The 17,084-nt window shown below is 29.5% G+C and overlaps 2 protein-coding genes across 3 annotated transcripts; one reads left to right on the top strand and one right to left on the bottom strand.

Moving 5' to 3' along the window:
- Window positions 1-69: 69 nt before the first annotated feature.
- Window positions 70-1,221, bottom strand: LOC114162867 (protein ASPARTIC PROTEASE IN GUARD CELL 1-like). The gene has a single exon (XM_028046851.1). It carries the CDS (start codon window positions 1,219-1,221, stop codon window positions 70-72), a length of 1,152 nt encoding a protein of 383 aa, XP_027902652.1.
- Window positions 1,222-14,599: 13,378 nt separating this feature from the next.
- On the top strand, window positions 14,600-16,558 carry LOC114164184 (uncharacterized). Of its 2 annotated transcripts, none has more exons than XM_028048750.2 (4): window positions 14,600-15,005; window positions 15,110-15,231; window positions 15,925-16,092; window positions 16,231-16,558. In XM_028048750.2, the coding sequence occupies exons 1-4, from the start codon at window positions 14,784-14,786 to the stop codon at window positions 16,322-16,324; spliced, it is 606 nt and encodes a 201-aa protein (XP_027904551.1). In that variant the 5' UTR covers window positions 14,600-14,783; the 3' UTR covers window positions 16,325-16,558. The 2 variants fall into 2 exon arrangements, with proteins under 2 accessions (XP_027904551.1, XP_027904550.1); XM_028048749.2 differs by having other exon boundaries at window positions 14,753-15,005; window positions 15,097-15,231.
- Window positions 16,559-17,084: the final 526 nt, after the last annotated feature.

Raw genomic sequence — 17,084 nt, forward strand, 5'->3', positions numbered from 1 at the left:
TTGAATTCTAGCAAGCTTTCCCTTATAATGGTGCTGTAAATGCCTGAACAACGAAACTTTTTCTTTCTCCTAACAGTTATTATATGTGAAAATAATAATCTCATCAACCAAATTATACGTTAACAGAGTTCCTTGGAGATGGTTAGTGCCAATAACAGTAAGTGCAGAGTCTTTTGCTTCTGCAAACGATAGACAAACTATTCCCTCCTGTGGTGTGATGAGCAATTGCCGGTTGTTCAACTTGAATGACACGATATTTTCACCCGCAATGTTACCGTTTTCAAAGTAAAACTCAACTGTTGGATACACATTAGTAGGACTTTCTACGTAACAAAACTCTAACTCCCCATATCCTTTCTTCTCTGTAAAGTTACCATCTGTTCTAAGCATCTCCGACCTGAATGCACTATAAGCTTCACTAGGCAAATAGGTTAGCACTTTTCCGGTGTCTATAACAACCCCACCATCGTAGTTCAAGCCATAACCCCAAACCCTAGATGGAATATCCAACATGAACCCGTTAATGCCTATTCCCACAAGCTGCACAAAGTAATCGAAAGGGTATCTACTGTTCTCTCTTAAGGGTACCATAATGGATTTGTTAGTGTTACCATGTTGTTTGGGCAGTGTCTCATAAAACTCCAGAGACGAAGGTTTCTCCGATCCAACACTCACCACGCAGAAGGAAAAGGCCTTGGCATGAAGTTGACTTTGCATTGAAAGTGGACCTCGTCCGAGACCTAAAACTCCCGAAAACTGCGTCCTAAAGGGCCCCTCATAAGAATTCCCACACCCCATTACGAAGTCCTTGACTTCAACATTGGAGTGCTCAAAGTTAAGGGTGTCAGTAACCATGACACCGAAGGAACGAGACTGAGATTTCATGTCATATTCTACACTGTATCTACAACTCCTTCCAGTGCAGTTTCCGAAAATACCCCTCATCATTGGAATGAGACACGTGTCGGAGTAGCAGCCAAGTTGTCGGAAAGAGGTTGATGCACGTGAGTTGAAGAGAGGACGGTGCATGGGGTAGCAGTGGGTGCAGGGGCCACACTGGAACCACGTGATGGGGCTCCCAGTGTGAATGAGAAGGAACAGAATTTGCACTGGTGTTCCCACCCACAAGAACATGGCATACGCATCATCTGCAGGGAATATATCTGCTGTGGCTTCTGCATTAGCCTCCTCATGCTCCATCACTGTCTCATGTTTCACCATTGATCTTTGGTAAAGTGGGATACTCAGTATCGATGAAGAGTGAGATACACCAATAATTGTTAATAATGCAAACCAAAGTCTGAATATATTATCCATTTTTGGCTTTTTACTAAATGCAAACTATCTTATAGAATCTATGTATAATATAATGTTGGGGAATTCATTCAGTTGGTGACTCATTTCATTTGCCTGGTTAACATGCAACGTTGAAATGACTCTTATTGAACATTTGGACATCGTGGTACAGTGTCACTTCTTTCCCATTACAAACCTAACAACAAGTAGAAAATCTCCAGTAACTTTTTTGCATTGAGTATAAAATTTTGGAAATAACTTTTTAACAATTTTGGAAAATGTTATTTAGTAATGCAGAAAGATGCAGGTTCGCATTCACGAATCTACTGTGTTTTGCACATAAACTGAAAACACCAATCCTGTAGATTCCGCTTTAAAATGATTATTTTCTACAATTGACCTTCTGTTTCCGTTCTTGAACTGAACAATACTATTACAAAAAAAATCCACACTTTATCAAATATTCTTCAAAAAGGAAAACAAAAATGTCTCTTTTCCACAAACCTAAACCCTAAACCATTACGGATTTGTTGAAGTGGGTAAACCCAATACCTTTTTTGCTCAACCAATGGGGAAATGACGAATCTCGTCAGAAAATAATAATGAAAACGGAGGAACAACAAACTTGGGGAATGGAGGAAGAAGAAACTTAGGGGATGAATGAAGAAGACACTTCGGAGATAGAAGAAGAAAAAACTTAGGGGAAGAAGGAAGAACAAACATGGGAATGGAGAAAGAACAAACTCCTCTCCACTTCTCTCACGACTTCCACTTCTCTCTCCTTGTCCTTCACCCACTCCTGTCACGAACCAACCTCACTCCTGTCACTAGTCAACCTCCACAAAAAAAAATTAAAATTCAAAAACAATGTCATGTCAAGTAGTGTAGTGAGAAAAAGTTGTCAAATAACTGTTGTCAATATATCATTTTTCCTTTCGAAAACTATCTTTTAATAACTAAATTTTGACAACTTTCTTTTACAACTTGAACTGAAATTTTCTGAGTAATTTTCTATTTTTTTTTCATTTTTTAAAATTACTTAAAAGATATTACATGAAGGGGTAAGAAAAAATTATTGTTAAAGTTTAGTCGTTAAAATATTATTGTATACTTGCAATGCAATTTCAAATTACTAATGTGCTTAAGTTTTTTTTTTCTTTTTGAATATAATAACAGGGTTCAAATCTAAAACCTCATTAACTATTCTAACCCCACTACTCGTGTAATTTTCTTATTTTTCTTCATTGGAAGAATAAGTGGACTTAGGTGGGGAAAAACAATATTCTGATAATACATAGATTGGGATTTGTCGTACTCTACAATAGAGTGAAATAATAAACTACCTTATCTTTTCTTATCAACATACGACAAAGATTAATTAGGCTATTATACATAACTATGCACTTAACACTTTTGCAAATTTGTATGGAGAACGAAAACTAGATTCCAAAATAACATATTAAAAGAATAACGAAATCCATGATGTCAAACAATTAAAATAATGTAAAATAGTTCATAATGAATACGAGGATCACTAGTGTAATTTGTGATTGATTTTAACCATAAATTAAAACTTTTATATCAATGCAATTTGACAAATTAGATGCATTTTTATATACTAAGTGTTACTCAACACTTTTTTTTAAACGAGTGAAATGTTTCTAACCATAAATTACTTTTAGTAAAACAAATTTTAACAAAAAAGAAAGAAAGATTGCTTTATATAAAATTTAATGGGGTTAAATATCTTATTACTTTCAAAAGAATATATAAAAAATGGTAAATTTATAATGAATATAAAGAAAGAAAAAACCAAAAGGTATTTATAAAAACAAAACCTAAAGTATAAAGAAATATTTTTGGAAGAAGGTTAAAGAAAATGACAAATGACAGCTAACCGTAAAACGAATGCATCCAACATTATCAGAATTTTTTGCATTCACTAACAGACAATGTTAAAGTTTGCTAACTCCAACAAGCTTCTGATTGTAAATGGTTAATTAATTTTGTTTCTTTTTCCTTTTAAATAATTATCAGAAACATTATCATTGTTGTCATTTGTGATGTTTGATTCCTAGTTCCCATAATAATCACACAGTGGAGATGTTGTCTATAACATGTTACCGAAGATGTCAAGTTGAATTGTCAAACAAATTAGGGTTTAATAACGTTGAAATTTTTTAATGGGATAAACGGATGAGATCGAGCATCTTTGATATATGATATACTTATATAAAAAATTTGATACTACTAATATAAAACTAGATGGGACATCTTATAGATATGAGATAATTATATAAAAGTATGGAAAATATGAAATTTTCAAATTTAATGGTTATAAGTTTTATTTTTTTTATATACTTAACTTTTTTTTTTATTTCTTGTTAATGTGAATTTGTAACTTATGTTTAAATTTTTTTAATTGATTATTCACAAATTATTAAAAAATTTATACAAATTTAATAATTAGAGATAAATTTAATGAACTAACATATTTAGTTAATACAATATATAATACAGATATAACATTCAGTAAAAGTTGTTAGTCCAATTAACTATTTAATAATGTTTTACAAGAAACAAATGTAATCAATTAAATAATTGAATTTTATCTTGTTATTTAACACTATTACAATAAGGGTCTTTAACATTCTCTTCCACCTCGAATTGTTGAAAATTCAATTTAAGTTTAATTTTCACATTAAGTAAAAATAGAAGTTGAACACCATATAGGAAAAAGAACTCTTAACCCAAAATTTTAAGGTAATGAGTTGATGGATCTTCATTCTTATATGATATTCAACTTTTTCATTGTTATTCAATATAAAACTTAGACTCTCACTTAAACTCTAAATCCTAAATAAAATAATTACATTATAATAAGATGTAAGTGTTAATTTTATAATCTTCTGAATGATATATAAATTTGATGATGATAAACAAAATAATTTTGATTGGTTTAATATTAGTTATATGAAGAACCAAAACTTTTGGAATTCCATCATCTTGTACATTGTACTAGAGGAGTGATTTTGCGTATTATTAAAAAAAAGAAGTGTACTTTTTGTTTGTTATAAGGTTACTTTAACCTTTGAGCAACCTTTATTTTATAGCATTTTGCATTGTGGATGTTTATATATCCATATCAAACTTCAAACTTTTCTTATAACTGTGGGTTTCCTTTTCCACATCAAACTTAAACTTTTGTCGTAATTCATTTTTTATTAACTATTTTTCAATCTTATATAAAAATCACTTGTTTGATACATTCGATAATTTTATATCATTTAGAAGTTGACACTAAACATAATTTAAATACACTTATTTTTAACATCTTTTGATCACATTTTAGAAACAAAATCTCGACGAGTTTTAAGTTTTAAAATATACAATACTTTAAATGTAATGATTGATTATAATAATGTTATCTTAACATATTTAAACTTTGAAATATTTTGAAAGCTCTCTTAGTCACCCACTAATAACTTATTTCGACACATTATCGTTTAGAAATAAAAAATAATATCAATTTAAATATACATTTTTTATTAGGTTCCAAAGCACTCCAGAGAGGAGAGAAAAACTTCTTTAATATTTAACCCGAACACTTAATTTAGTCCACTTAATTATACTACTTTTTTTCTTTTAAATTCAAACGAGATTATAAAGATTTATTTTCACTATTTGACACAAAGGTAACGAGTGTTAAAATTATTTTAAGACAATTTTGATTAGGATTTCATGAGAAATGAACAAAATGTTGATCATATTCTAGAAATACATATGAAATAATCAAATAAGATCAATATTGTTTGCACAAAAAACCGTGAACACTTAACAAATTTAAACATATTACTCAACTCATAATGTAAATTTAATTAGAATTCAACTCTTTAAACCATAAATCTCAATACTAAAACAAAATTAACAATAAAAAAGTTTCAACCAAATTCAACTTTACCCTAAAAAGATAAACTTCTCATTAAGAAATGAACAAGTTTTATATACATCACCAATTTCAGAAAATAACAACATAAAAAGAAACTAACAAGAATACAACAAAAATATGATAAAGAAAAAATAGAAGAAAAAAAAGAATAAGATAAAAGATTAAAAAAGAAAGATGACTCAATGAATTTTATTCCCATGCGTAGATCAATATTAATTTTTATTTGTGATCCCTTGATAAAAAAATAATAATATATAACTTGCACTCTTCTGAACAAAGTCAAACTCACAAACTCATATTCTCACGTCTTGCAGGCATTTCTAGATGACCGAAACTTAAACATTTTAAAATTATAAAGACGAAAACTATTTGTTTAGAAAATAAAAATAAAAAATAACAGTACACGAAGAAAAACATACTCAACAATTTATTTATATGCAATGTGATATCATGAAAATAAGTGAAATTATTTTAATATAAAATAAGATATCTAATCTTATTAGTTTTTAATATATGAGGAAGAAGTGGAACCACGACGAGGCCATTTTGAATGACATGTGCGAAACAACCATATGTCACATTCATAATCCTTAACTTCTTATTATTGAATGCGTACGTGATCCCAAACACTGTTTTTAAGATTATTTTTAGAACACAACAAAACCCACACCTACTTTTTGTCCCATTCTGGTTAAATTTATGTAACAAAAGTTATGCAATACTAATTAAGTGATAACCATCTACTTCAAAGCTTTTTTCCTTTGATACAAGTCTACTTCAAATGTTAAAATCAAGTTAGAAACGTGAATTTAAATTTTGTTAGTTGAAACTTAAGTATTTTTACAATTGTTTATCATATTTTATTATAGTTTGGCTTCATATGATGGTCGTAAAAATAAGTATAAATTATATATGAAAATTTGTAGTATTCTTACCTATGTAAATTTGTCATTAGATTAACAGTTTTATTTTTGTTTTCATCTAACTTGTTGGAATTTTTAAGACATTTGAAGATATGAAAAATATAAAATATATGAGAGATATATGTGATATGTTATACGAAAGAATGTTTTTGTATTTTATTAACATTTCTTATATAAAAAGTAAAATGTAATAGAATATCAAATATAAAATATTTACAATATTTTACTCTTAATATAAAATAATAACTAATTTATAAAACTGAAATATATATTTAAAATAAAAATATTTTCTGGAAACTAAATTAAATAAAAAATATTAAATAATATTCTCAATACAACTTATATATACTCTATTTTTATTTTGAGTTTCATTTCAAGTTAATTTGCTTCGATTGTAAGGTAAGTAGAAGAGTCCAATTAATTATGTTAATGATGAAACTCGGATATAATAATTTATCTTTTTTCTTTTAATTTAATGTCTAATGTCATAAATTATGAGCACGTTTGAATAAAACTTTTCATAAACATCTTTAATGTAGAGAATAGAAACACTAATTATAAATATATTATTATTATATATTAAAAGTCATTCTTGTGCACATATTTTTAAAACGTAAATTGTAATAGTGTATTTTGAAATTACAAGTAATTTGTTATATGTTCCAAATTTTAGTCTCAAAATACCATTCATGTGTAAAATAAGAAAAATGTTAAAATATGTCATAATTATGCTTTTGGATGTCAAGGTGCAACTTTAGTAAGACTTTGTTGATAAAAAAAATGGATTGACGCTATTGTTTGTTTTAATTGTTACGTATAAAAGGTAAACTCAAATTTGATAATCTACATACTACATACGTACATAAGGATCAAAATTTTTCCTCTATACATTTTTAAACATTTGATGATATTAAGTATAAAATTTGTATAGCTTTATTAATTTTACCTTCCATGTAAGTGGATTAATTTTTTCATAATAAAAGTCCCATGTTTTTAATTTTATCATTTGCTTTAAAATTACACTAAATACAAACATAAAAATGTATTCTGTAAGGCCCATTTAAAATCTGTTAATTTTTCTGCCCTAAAGTTAGTGGGCCTAAGGCCAGCCCAACGTATAAGTCCCTAAGTCTGCCCTAATTCCACACTCACTCTCACTATTGCAGAAACTCCACAGCCGTCACCTTCTCCTTCCGCTCTAGAGCTCTGCTAGGGTTCCTCCCTAAGTCTCTCGAGCTAGCCCCGAATCAGCTTCTACTCCACGTAAATAACCCCTCTAGACCATCAGAGTCCTATTTTACTTTCTCCCTTGTATTTTCCGCAGTTAGGGTTGGGTACTAATCTGCCTTGGTTTCGTGTACCTTCTATTTTCAGCTCCTGTGCGTTCTAGAGCTGCTGTGCTCCTTGGTCCCGCGTTGAACGCCCTGTACGAACCCATTTTCCAGGTACGGGAAGTTAGGGTTTCAGTCTTTTAGGTGTTGTCTTGGCTGTTCTTGAGTGAGTACTGATTTCATGGATGAATCCTTCGTGTTGGTGTGATTAAATGCTTGTTATGCTTGGTTGATTTGATATTCATGGCTGTTACAGTGAAGAACAGTGGCGAGACCTGTAAATCTCGCCCAAGCGAGTCAATCTCGCCTAGGCGAGATGAAACAGGGAGCTCGCCCAGGGCTATTGCACGAAAGGTCGCCTAGGCGACCTGCTTGAACTCTTGAGCGAGGGAACACCTCGCCCAGGCGAGAGGGATCTCGCTTAAGCGAGATCCCGTGATGTTTCCTGAGTGCTCCATCGAACCCTCGCCCAGGCGAAGGGGGGGCTCGCCTGAGCGAGCACGTCTCGCCTGAGCGAGACCCCTCAACCTGAGCGAGGGATTGAGCGAGGCAGTGCGTTGTTTGGGGTGTTTGTTTATTCTTGGATGATTGATATTGGGTTGGGTGTGAATTGTATGATGAGAAACATGCATATAATGGAGTATTATGCGTGCTTGGCATGAATCGCGAATTGTGTATGTCGGGTTGGGTATGTTATTGGCATGTGAAATGTGTGAGAGGTTTGGAACTAAAGGAACACGTTAATGATACGAGATGAGGCCCTAGATTCATGGGGTGGTGATGATCAGATGCATAGATCCAAAATGCGAGGTGTATGAGGAACAAATCCCAGGGAAGGGTATGAAATTGTAAACATGATATTTGATGTTCTCCTACTGTTATTTATAAGTGTTGGTCCGTGTCAGCGTGTAATTCCTTGGGGTCTCTAGGTGAGACCTTCGGGGCTACGCTTCAGTGGTCGGGACGTAATCCCATGGCCCCTGTTAGTGGGTGTCCATAGTGGTGCCCCATCTGTATAACTAAGTAAGGATTCAAGGTAAGGACTGTATCCTGACACTCTAAGGGGCCAGTTAGTCTCACTTAGAGCGGACTGACTCCTGTGGTGAGAGTAGCAGGAGGCCTGAAATTCATTAAGGGCTAACCTTGTGGTGGGAGAGATTTTGATTCATCGTAACACTTGTATTACATAGCTCAGGGATCGAGCAGCTCAGGGTCGAGCAGAGGTATCCACCACAAGTGCAAGCATCCGCTGAATCCGACTAGGTTATACGTATCCGGATGAGTCGAGTCGAGTCGTAGTGTATTGAATGAAGAGTCATAATATGTTTGGTTGCTGTGAGGATGAGATGATGAAAATATATTTGATTGCATGATGTATATGTTGTTGGCTCTAGCTTACCCGTTTTGTTGCATGGTTGTGATGTATGTGGCTGTTCTTTCTTGTGATGATCATCAACTTGGTTGATGGGAGCAGATGGGCGAGGTTCTCGTGGTCAACAAGGGAATGGTGACTCCGCTACTTAGCCATCTGGGCTGGATCTCACGCTTCTTTCTTTATGTTTTCTTTAGGGCTATGGCCCATGTATTCGTGGTGGTTGGATTGTAAACTTTTAGTTAAACAACTATCCTACCTTTATCGGCCTCGTGGTGTGCCTAGTTTTATAGGGGTGATGTTAAGAACCCCAAGACTGCGTTATTATGCTATCTTATGTGTGGCGTTTCCTTTAATTGCGTTTATAAATTAAATGGGACGTTACATATTCATCTCATTTTCTTTTTCTCAAATTTGACTATCGTCAATTTAATCATATATCCCCAATTAGTTTATCCTTATATTTTACATTGTCTGTTAACAAACATTGAAGTTTTCAAACTTGTAAGAAATACAAGTTGAAGTAAAATAACTTGTGATAGAAATCAAAGTAATGATATCATGATAGGATAACAATAACCTACAAATTTTTTTGGCAAAGTCCTATATGTCCTCCTAGAAAATTTTTCATATGATGCAAAAATTTCCAAAAAAACATGTTGATATTTAAGAACACTTTTAAATATATAGTGAGTTGAGTTTTATATTGTAGGGACATAAGTACACAATCCATTTTATTCATCAATGTCTCCATTATGCTATCTAAACCTCTCACATATTTAATGTTATTTCTAATTTGATCCAAAGCATCATTAATCATCTTTAATTCTTTTTGAACAATTAAATCTAGATGTCCTTTGGCAAGAATCAATATGAAAGAATTTTCCATTGTATGCCAAACCATTTTGTAAGAGAAGTTGGTTTCTTAGACATAGTCCATAAAACCCATGAAAGAAGTTGAAAAACATAGTCCGTAAAACCCATGAAAGTCCTGTCCAAAGTGATAGAAAAACTTTTTTCTAATATCTTGTAAAAGATTGATAATTTTCTTAGACAACTCAAAACTTGTATGACATGGAGATGTATGACAAAAGTCGAAAAGCTTGCCATTTAACTTTTTAATAAAATTAGTTGTACTTATCAGTTATAACTTTTGGTCAAATGATAGACATTTAATTTAATGATTTGTATCAAATTAAATATTATGAGTTTAATTCCAAATAAGACAATAATTGAGGAAAATATTATTATAGGTTATATTAATATCATGTGTTAATTGAGCCAATTCACCAAGGTTTTAATCCAACACTTACTTTTTTTATCAAGAATATTTCACTCAAAATGCTTTTGAAATATTATGCTACCACGGATATAAGAACAAGTAGGTTATACTTCCTAGTAAACACTCCATCAACACCATTACATCTTAATTAGATGCAAATGTTAAAAAAGCTCGTGTTAAGCAAGAAATACTTGCTTGTTAGAAGGTCGATAATATTATAATTTTCTTGAAATATTTTTTAGCCTCATCTAATGAATAAATCCTTTTGACAACAAAATATATATTTCTAACCCAAATATACCAAAATCTTAAATCAAGAAAAAAAAAACATAAGAAGCAAACATGAAAACTAAACCCAAATATTAGAAATACGTTAGTTTTCTGTTCTAATACCATGTGTGAATGATAAAAAAGACAAGGTAAATAGAATATTAAATTATACTTGTGAACGGGTGATAGGGTGATTTTATCCATTGACATATACCAACAATTATACTTGTCTAATTGTCTTCTAAAAACAATTGGTGTAATAGACTTGATTCACCTTATGAGTAGAACACGTAATTTTTTTGAAATTAATTATCTCATATAATTAATTGAGTAGATTTCGTGATGTTCCGTTGATTTAAAAAGAAATTATGGAATTGTTGTTGTTAGGGTATACATCCTGATTTTTTTATCCCAATAGCATGATTTTGATTTTTAATTTATCAAGCAGCACACTGTTCCCATTATTTACCTCAATAACATGGTTTTGTTGATAGGTGAGAATTCAGTCCCCTAGAACACGAATTCTACCTTACAAAATGTATTTTTTTTTAATCCCAGTCAAAATTCGGGTCCCGTCTGATATGGTTTTTTTTTTTTAAATGAATAAGAATTAAGATTTTTTATTTTTTTAATAAAATATTTTTAAGAGTTAATTTTTCTTTTGTGAAAAATGTTATTAAAATTATTTTTAAAAAAATAGATTTAATAGTGTGTTTTTAGTTATTTTAGGTATTATTTGAAACAATGAAAAAATTAAAAAAAAAAATTGTCTTTTTGAATTTGTTGATTTTAAAATACATTTTGTATTGTGTAGTAAGTTATTTTATGTGAATTTAAAAATATAAAAGTCAATTTAATTTAATTTTTTTTACTTTGTTGATTAATTTTCTTTTTATAATAGTGATTTTGGAAAAAAAATTAATTAATATAATTAATATATAATGTTTAATAGAGGTAACTAAAGTAAAAATAATTAATATATAATGTTTAATGTGGTGTTGTATTATTTATTTTTTAATGTTTATTAAATATTTTAAATTAAAAAATTTGTTTGAAGTACGAATTATTTTTTATTTATATATTTATATTTTGATTTGTTTATAAGAATTTTATTGATAAAATATTTATTTTTACACAAAAATAAATAATATAAAATTTATTGGTAGAATTTATAGTAGGTATTAAGTTTAAGAAAAATTATATATTAACATATATTGATTGAGAACTTCATTCACAACTTGACGTGACATTGTCACTTTCTATTTTTTTTAATTTTTTTCAATTTTCATGTTGATTTTCTTTGGAAGGACGCGAAAAGAGAAAAAACAAAAGGTGCAAATGCAATTTGGAAGAGAAAAAGCAGAAAGTATGAAAGGATGTGTGAAACCATTGTGCAGTATTTTTGCTTACCCATGGCTACATAAGTGCTAACTTATGATATACATTTTGAACATGTGTGAAAGGATGTACAAAACTTATTTTAATTTTCACTCTCTTCATTACCAGTAGGGAGTATATGTTGGTGAGTCAAGAAATAAAATTTTTGTAATTTAATTAACAACATATGAATTCATTCCCTATGTGCCAACCCGTGACTTAATAAATGCTAACCCAGGTGCAATGTTTTGCACATGAATTTTTTCTTTCTTCAATAACTTCAATAGTGGCACTTTCATGCCTTGAGTTCATATGAGAAAGTTAAATCTTCATACTCATACTCCTTCAAGTGAGTTTAGTTTGCCCTTATTTGTTGTTTGGAAAAGGAAAATAAAGGTGTATATATTTCTTCTTCACTACTAGTGTGCAGTATTTTTGGTTACCCATGGCTACATAAGTGTTAACCCGTGGTTCCCCATTGCATTTGCTATAATAGAGGGTGAAACCGCCGAAGCTTGGTTTTTTTTCCTTAAAAACCTAAGGACACACGTTACGCCTCAACAAAATTTATTATCTTTTCTTATTATCTTTTAATATTTTCAAATTACACATAAAATAACTTACAACACAATACAAAATCTATTTTAAAATCAACAAATTTCAAAAAGACAAAAAATAAATTATTTATTTTTCATTTTTTCAAATAATACCTAAAATAACTAAAAACACACTATTAAGTATATATATTTTTTAAATAATTTTAACCTCTAATTCAACATTTTTCACAAAATAAATAAATTAACTCTTAAATATATTTTATTAAAAAAATAAAAAATCTTAATTTTATTTCTTTTAAAAAAACAAAAAAAAAATAAAAAACCCAGTTCAGAATTCGGGTTCCTGGAGACCAAATTCTGATTGGGATTCAAAAAAAAAAATACATTTTGTAGGATAGAATTCGTGTCCTAGGAGACCGAATTCTCACCTACCAACAAAACCATGCTATTGGAATAAATAATGGGAACAATATGCTGTTTGGTAGATTAATAAACAAAACCGTGCTATTGGGATAAAAAATAAATCTGTACATCCTCAAGTTTCAATCTATTAGGTTAGGTTTAGTTAGAGACTTATATCCATATTTAAAATACTTTCAATAGAAGATACATTTTAATATATTTCAATGTTCCAACCATATTTTAGGATTTTACTTTAATAAAAATATTTTAAAATTAATAATTGGTTTAGTTCTTGTAATTAAAAAAAATTATATTTTAGTCCCTATATTTAAAAGCTTCATAGTTTAGTTCATATACATAATCCATAATATATATATATATATATATATATATATATATATATATATATAATATAATATATAAAGAATTTAAAATAAATATGACGAATTATTAACAGGCAGATTTAGCACATGTACAATTAATGATATTTAATTCCACTAAATGTTGAAATTTAGAATAATTAATTTCATTAACTAAAATAATAATTATATAATAGATTTTTTAAAAATAAAAATACATTTCTTGTCTTCTTTAATTGTTTTTCTTTTAAAAAAAATTTATAGATGTTTAAACTTAATTACTTAATTAATAGTTCCAGTAAGGAACCATGTTTAAAGTATTAACGATCCTTAATTTTACTGTATTTGTGTTAAAATTTGGAATAATTAACTCTGGTAATTAAAATAATGAAAATTCATATAACAAATTTTTTAGGGACAAAAATATCTTTTTGTCTTCTTTAATTGTCTTTTTTACATGTTTAACAATTGATTACTTAATAATTGATATAATTGTTGTTTACTTTTATTAATTTTCCTTTGTTGTTTTCTCTATTAATTTAATTTTTTTTATATTTAATTATAGTTTATTTTTTAGCAACAATAAAATGAAAGACAAAAAATTAAAAAAAAAGAAAAATAGTACAATAACGTCAAACAAATTATCAATTATAGTTATATAATATTTATGAACATTTTTTATTTTCTAAATAAAATAAAACAATAACATTAATAATGATCTAGGTCAAAATTTATTTACTATCATAATTAATTATAATATTTTATAAAATTTAATGTTTATTAATTATTTTTAAAAGGAGAACCCTATACATAGAATAAATAAAATAAACGATGAAGTTTTTGAAATTATATGTATCAATATAAAATAAACGGTAAAGTCATACTAATAAATACATAATTTTAAATGTAATAATTTATTACATAAATAAATATAAATTATAATTAATATATATATATATATATATTTGAAAATAAAAAAATTATTCTTATTTATAACTATTAAAAGAAAATATTATTTTCTATTATCATTCTGTAACGGTCATTTTTAGTATATATAAATTCTTCTCATCGACTTTAATTTTATTCATATATCACCATTTTACTTATATTTTTACTTTTAAATCTCCTAATTGTTTTCCTTTAATGTAATTAACTACTTATAATAAAAAAAGATTACAATAAAATTATAAAAAAAAATTATTTTCTCATTTTTTTTATAAATATAATTTTTTAATTTAATAATTGTGATAGAAATTCATCTTTAATTTTTTTATTATCATAAAAAATAGATATCCATAAACACGTGTATGTACTTGTTATGTTATAAAATGGGTTTATCTATAAATTTACAATAACACCAAAATATAATTATTTTACCTAATCTGTCTCTTTCAGTGGAAATTTCAGAGTGATTATTGAACCAAACCCATCTTAATAATCTTTTTATTTATATTTTGTTAATAACTGCGGACAGACATACAGCGCAGAAGCAGAGCAGGGAAGAGTTTCCATTCATATTTGCTTCTTTACTATTAAATTCAAGGTCAATCAAAATTGAAAAACTTTGAGAGAGAGAGAGAAACAAGACAACCTTAGCTGAGTTTGAGATTATTTATATAAACAAATTAACATGTTTGAGAGAGAGCATTAGGGTGCTTGCTGGAGATGGATGTGAAGAAAATTGTGGTTGTTGTAGAAGACGTGGATGCAGCAAGAACTGCTCTGCAATGGGCTCTCACAAACATAATTCGCTATGGTGACACAATCACTCTTCTCCATGTCTACCACTCCACAAGATCAAGAAGCAGAACCAAAGCTCGTGTTCTTCGCCTCAATGGCTTCAAATTGGCACTTTCCTTTCAAGACATGTGCAACAACTACCCCAATGTAAGGACCTGTTTTTCTTTTGTTCTGTTCTCTTTCGGTTTGTGATTTAATTTCATCTGTTCAAATTAACGGATATGTGTCATAATAATAGGATTGTGTTACAGACAAAGGTTGAAATTATTGTCACGGAAGGGGACCTGGAAGGAACCAAGATCGCTTCCACCGTGAGAGAGATTGGAGCTTCCATGCTCGTGGTTGGACTCCATGATTGTAGTTTTCTATACAAGTAAGTCCAAAAATTTTACGACATTCCCAAGTTTCTGAGTTCAATTTCATCTGTTAAATTCATATGGAAATTATCAATGTAGCTCAAAGCTGGATTTTTTAGTTCAATTTCATTAGTTAAATGCATATTGGAATCATCAATTTAGCTTAAAGATGGATGCTGATGATGAGTCTCCTAGTCTCCTATATGGGTCCTCCCTGTCCCTAAAACTTATGGCTATTTTTTATCAATGAAAATCTGAAATTTAAGGCTCTTTGGGAAATGCATTTGGTGAAACAGCAAATTTAGGTTGTGAATAGGGGTCAACTTCAACTAGATAGGTTCTGGGGTTTAACATTAACTATCCTTTTTCTGCATCCTTTTTCTGCAAGATCTTGGCCTTCATATGACACCATCAACATGGATTGGTGGGACCTGGTTTATTAATTCTCCAATTTGTGTTGTGTGTTGCTTCTTTCTGGTGCCTGAGAAAATTTATGGTGGTGAGCTTAAAAAATGGGTCACCAGAACTTCTTGGCAAATGCACCAACACCTAATCAGATATTCATTATATTCTCCTAAGCACATACCAGATGCACTCTTTCTGTTTGTTTGTTTGCTTCTTTAATCTGTTTGGTTTCTTTCTCCTTGTGAAACACTGTGTCTTATCAGATGAGGAGCACTGAAAACAGTGTTTTTATTCATTTGTATCAGATTGACAATGGCCCATTCCCACAATAGCATAGCCACCATTTTCAACTGCAGAGTACTTGCCATCAAGCAGCCTTGTGTGTCACCACTGAGGCCCATGATTTCTGCAGTATCAGTGCTTGACAGTTCAACCAACTTGGATGTTTCACTAATTCATCTTTCTAGATTACAGTAAGTTTTTGTGACAGAACATAGTACCATCAATAATTTCACAACATACTAAATTAATTTTTCATGGATGTAAAGTGAGACATTAATTAAGGTTGTTTAAGAAGCTTTTAGTGACATGGTTTGAGAATGGCATTGCAGAGTCCATGGTACCCCTCCACCAAAAATTCCATACAGAATCTGTCCTAACCCATCAGCAATTATTTGGAGATCAAGAAAGTCTAGAAGATGGTGAAGGAAGGACACAATTTCGTACACATAATCTATTCTTAAAGTAGTTCCCAAAAGCAATTTGGGTTTCTTTTTTCTTCTACTTTCTGATTTCCCATAACTTATGTTCACCTGCTACACATATACACACAAAATGCTGCAATTGACACAGTATAGTTTGGTTGTTTATGCCTATAATTTTATGACTGTATAAAAGAACTTTTTTTTTTCTTTTTTATATAAACATTACCTTTCTACAGATTCCAGAGTGGATTAGAGTTTTACGTATATGTTTATATTTGGAATCTTTGCACCTGCTATAGACTGTGCCTCACTCACAGTTTAGTTTTTATCACTTGTTCATGCTGCAACAAATTCAAATGTCCATATTCATTTCCTTGAAATATATATCTCTTTTCAATTTATTAAGTTTAGGAATGTATTACTAACACAAATTTTTCCTTTTTAATCTAAGTTTTTTGGGGTATATTAGATTAAAATTTTAAAAGACTATGTTAGCTTAAAAACATGTCTTTTTTAAATTTTAGAGAATTATGAATGCAATAACTTGTACAACTTTTCTTTAAAATAGATTATAAATTGTAAGTTTAAACTTACTGAATTTATAAAGAGAATTTTTAAGATTTGATTTGAAAGAACTTTATACTTAAAAGGATTCCATCAACTTTTAGCAAGTATTTAAAATTAGAATATTTAATTAATGAAGAAATGACAAAATATAATAAGATTTGTTTAAAGAAATTTGTTTTCCAAATTTTAATACC

Source organism: Vigna unguiculata, chromosome 9, assembly GCF_037176805.1.
Source record: "Vigna unguiculata cultivar grain cowpea cultivar isolate G323 ecotype 2 chromosome 9, ASM3717680v1, whole genome shotgun sequence".
NCBI lineage: Eukaryota > Viridiplantae > Streptophyta > Magnoliopsida > Fabales > Fabaceae > Vigna > Vigna unguiculata.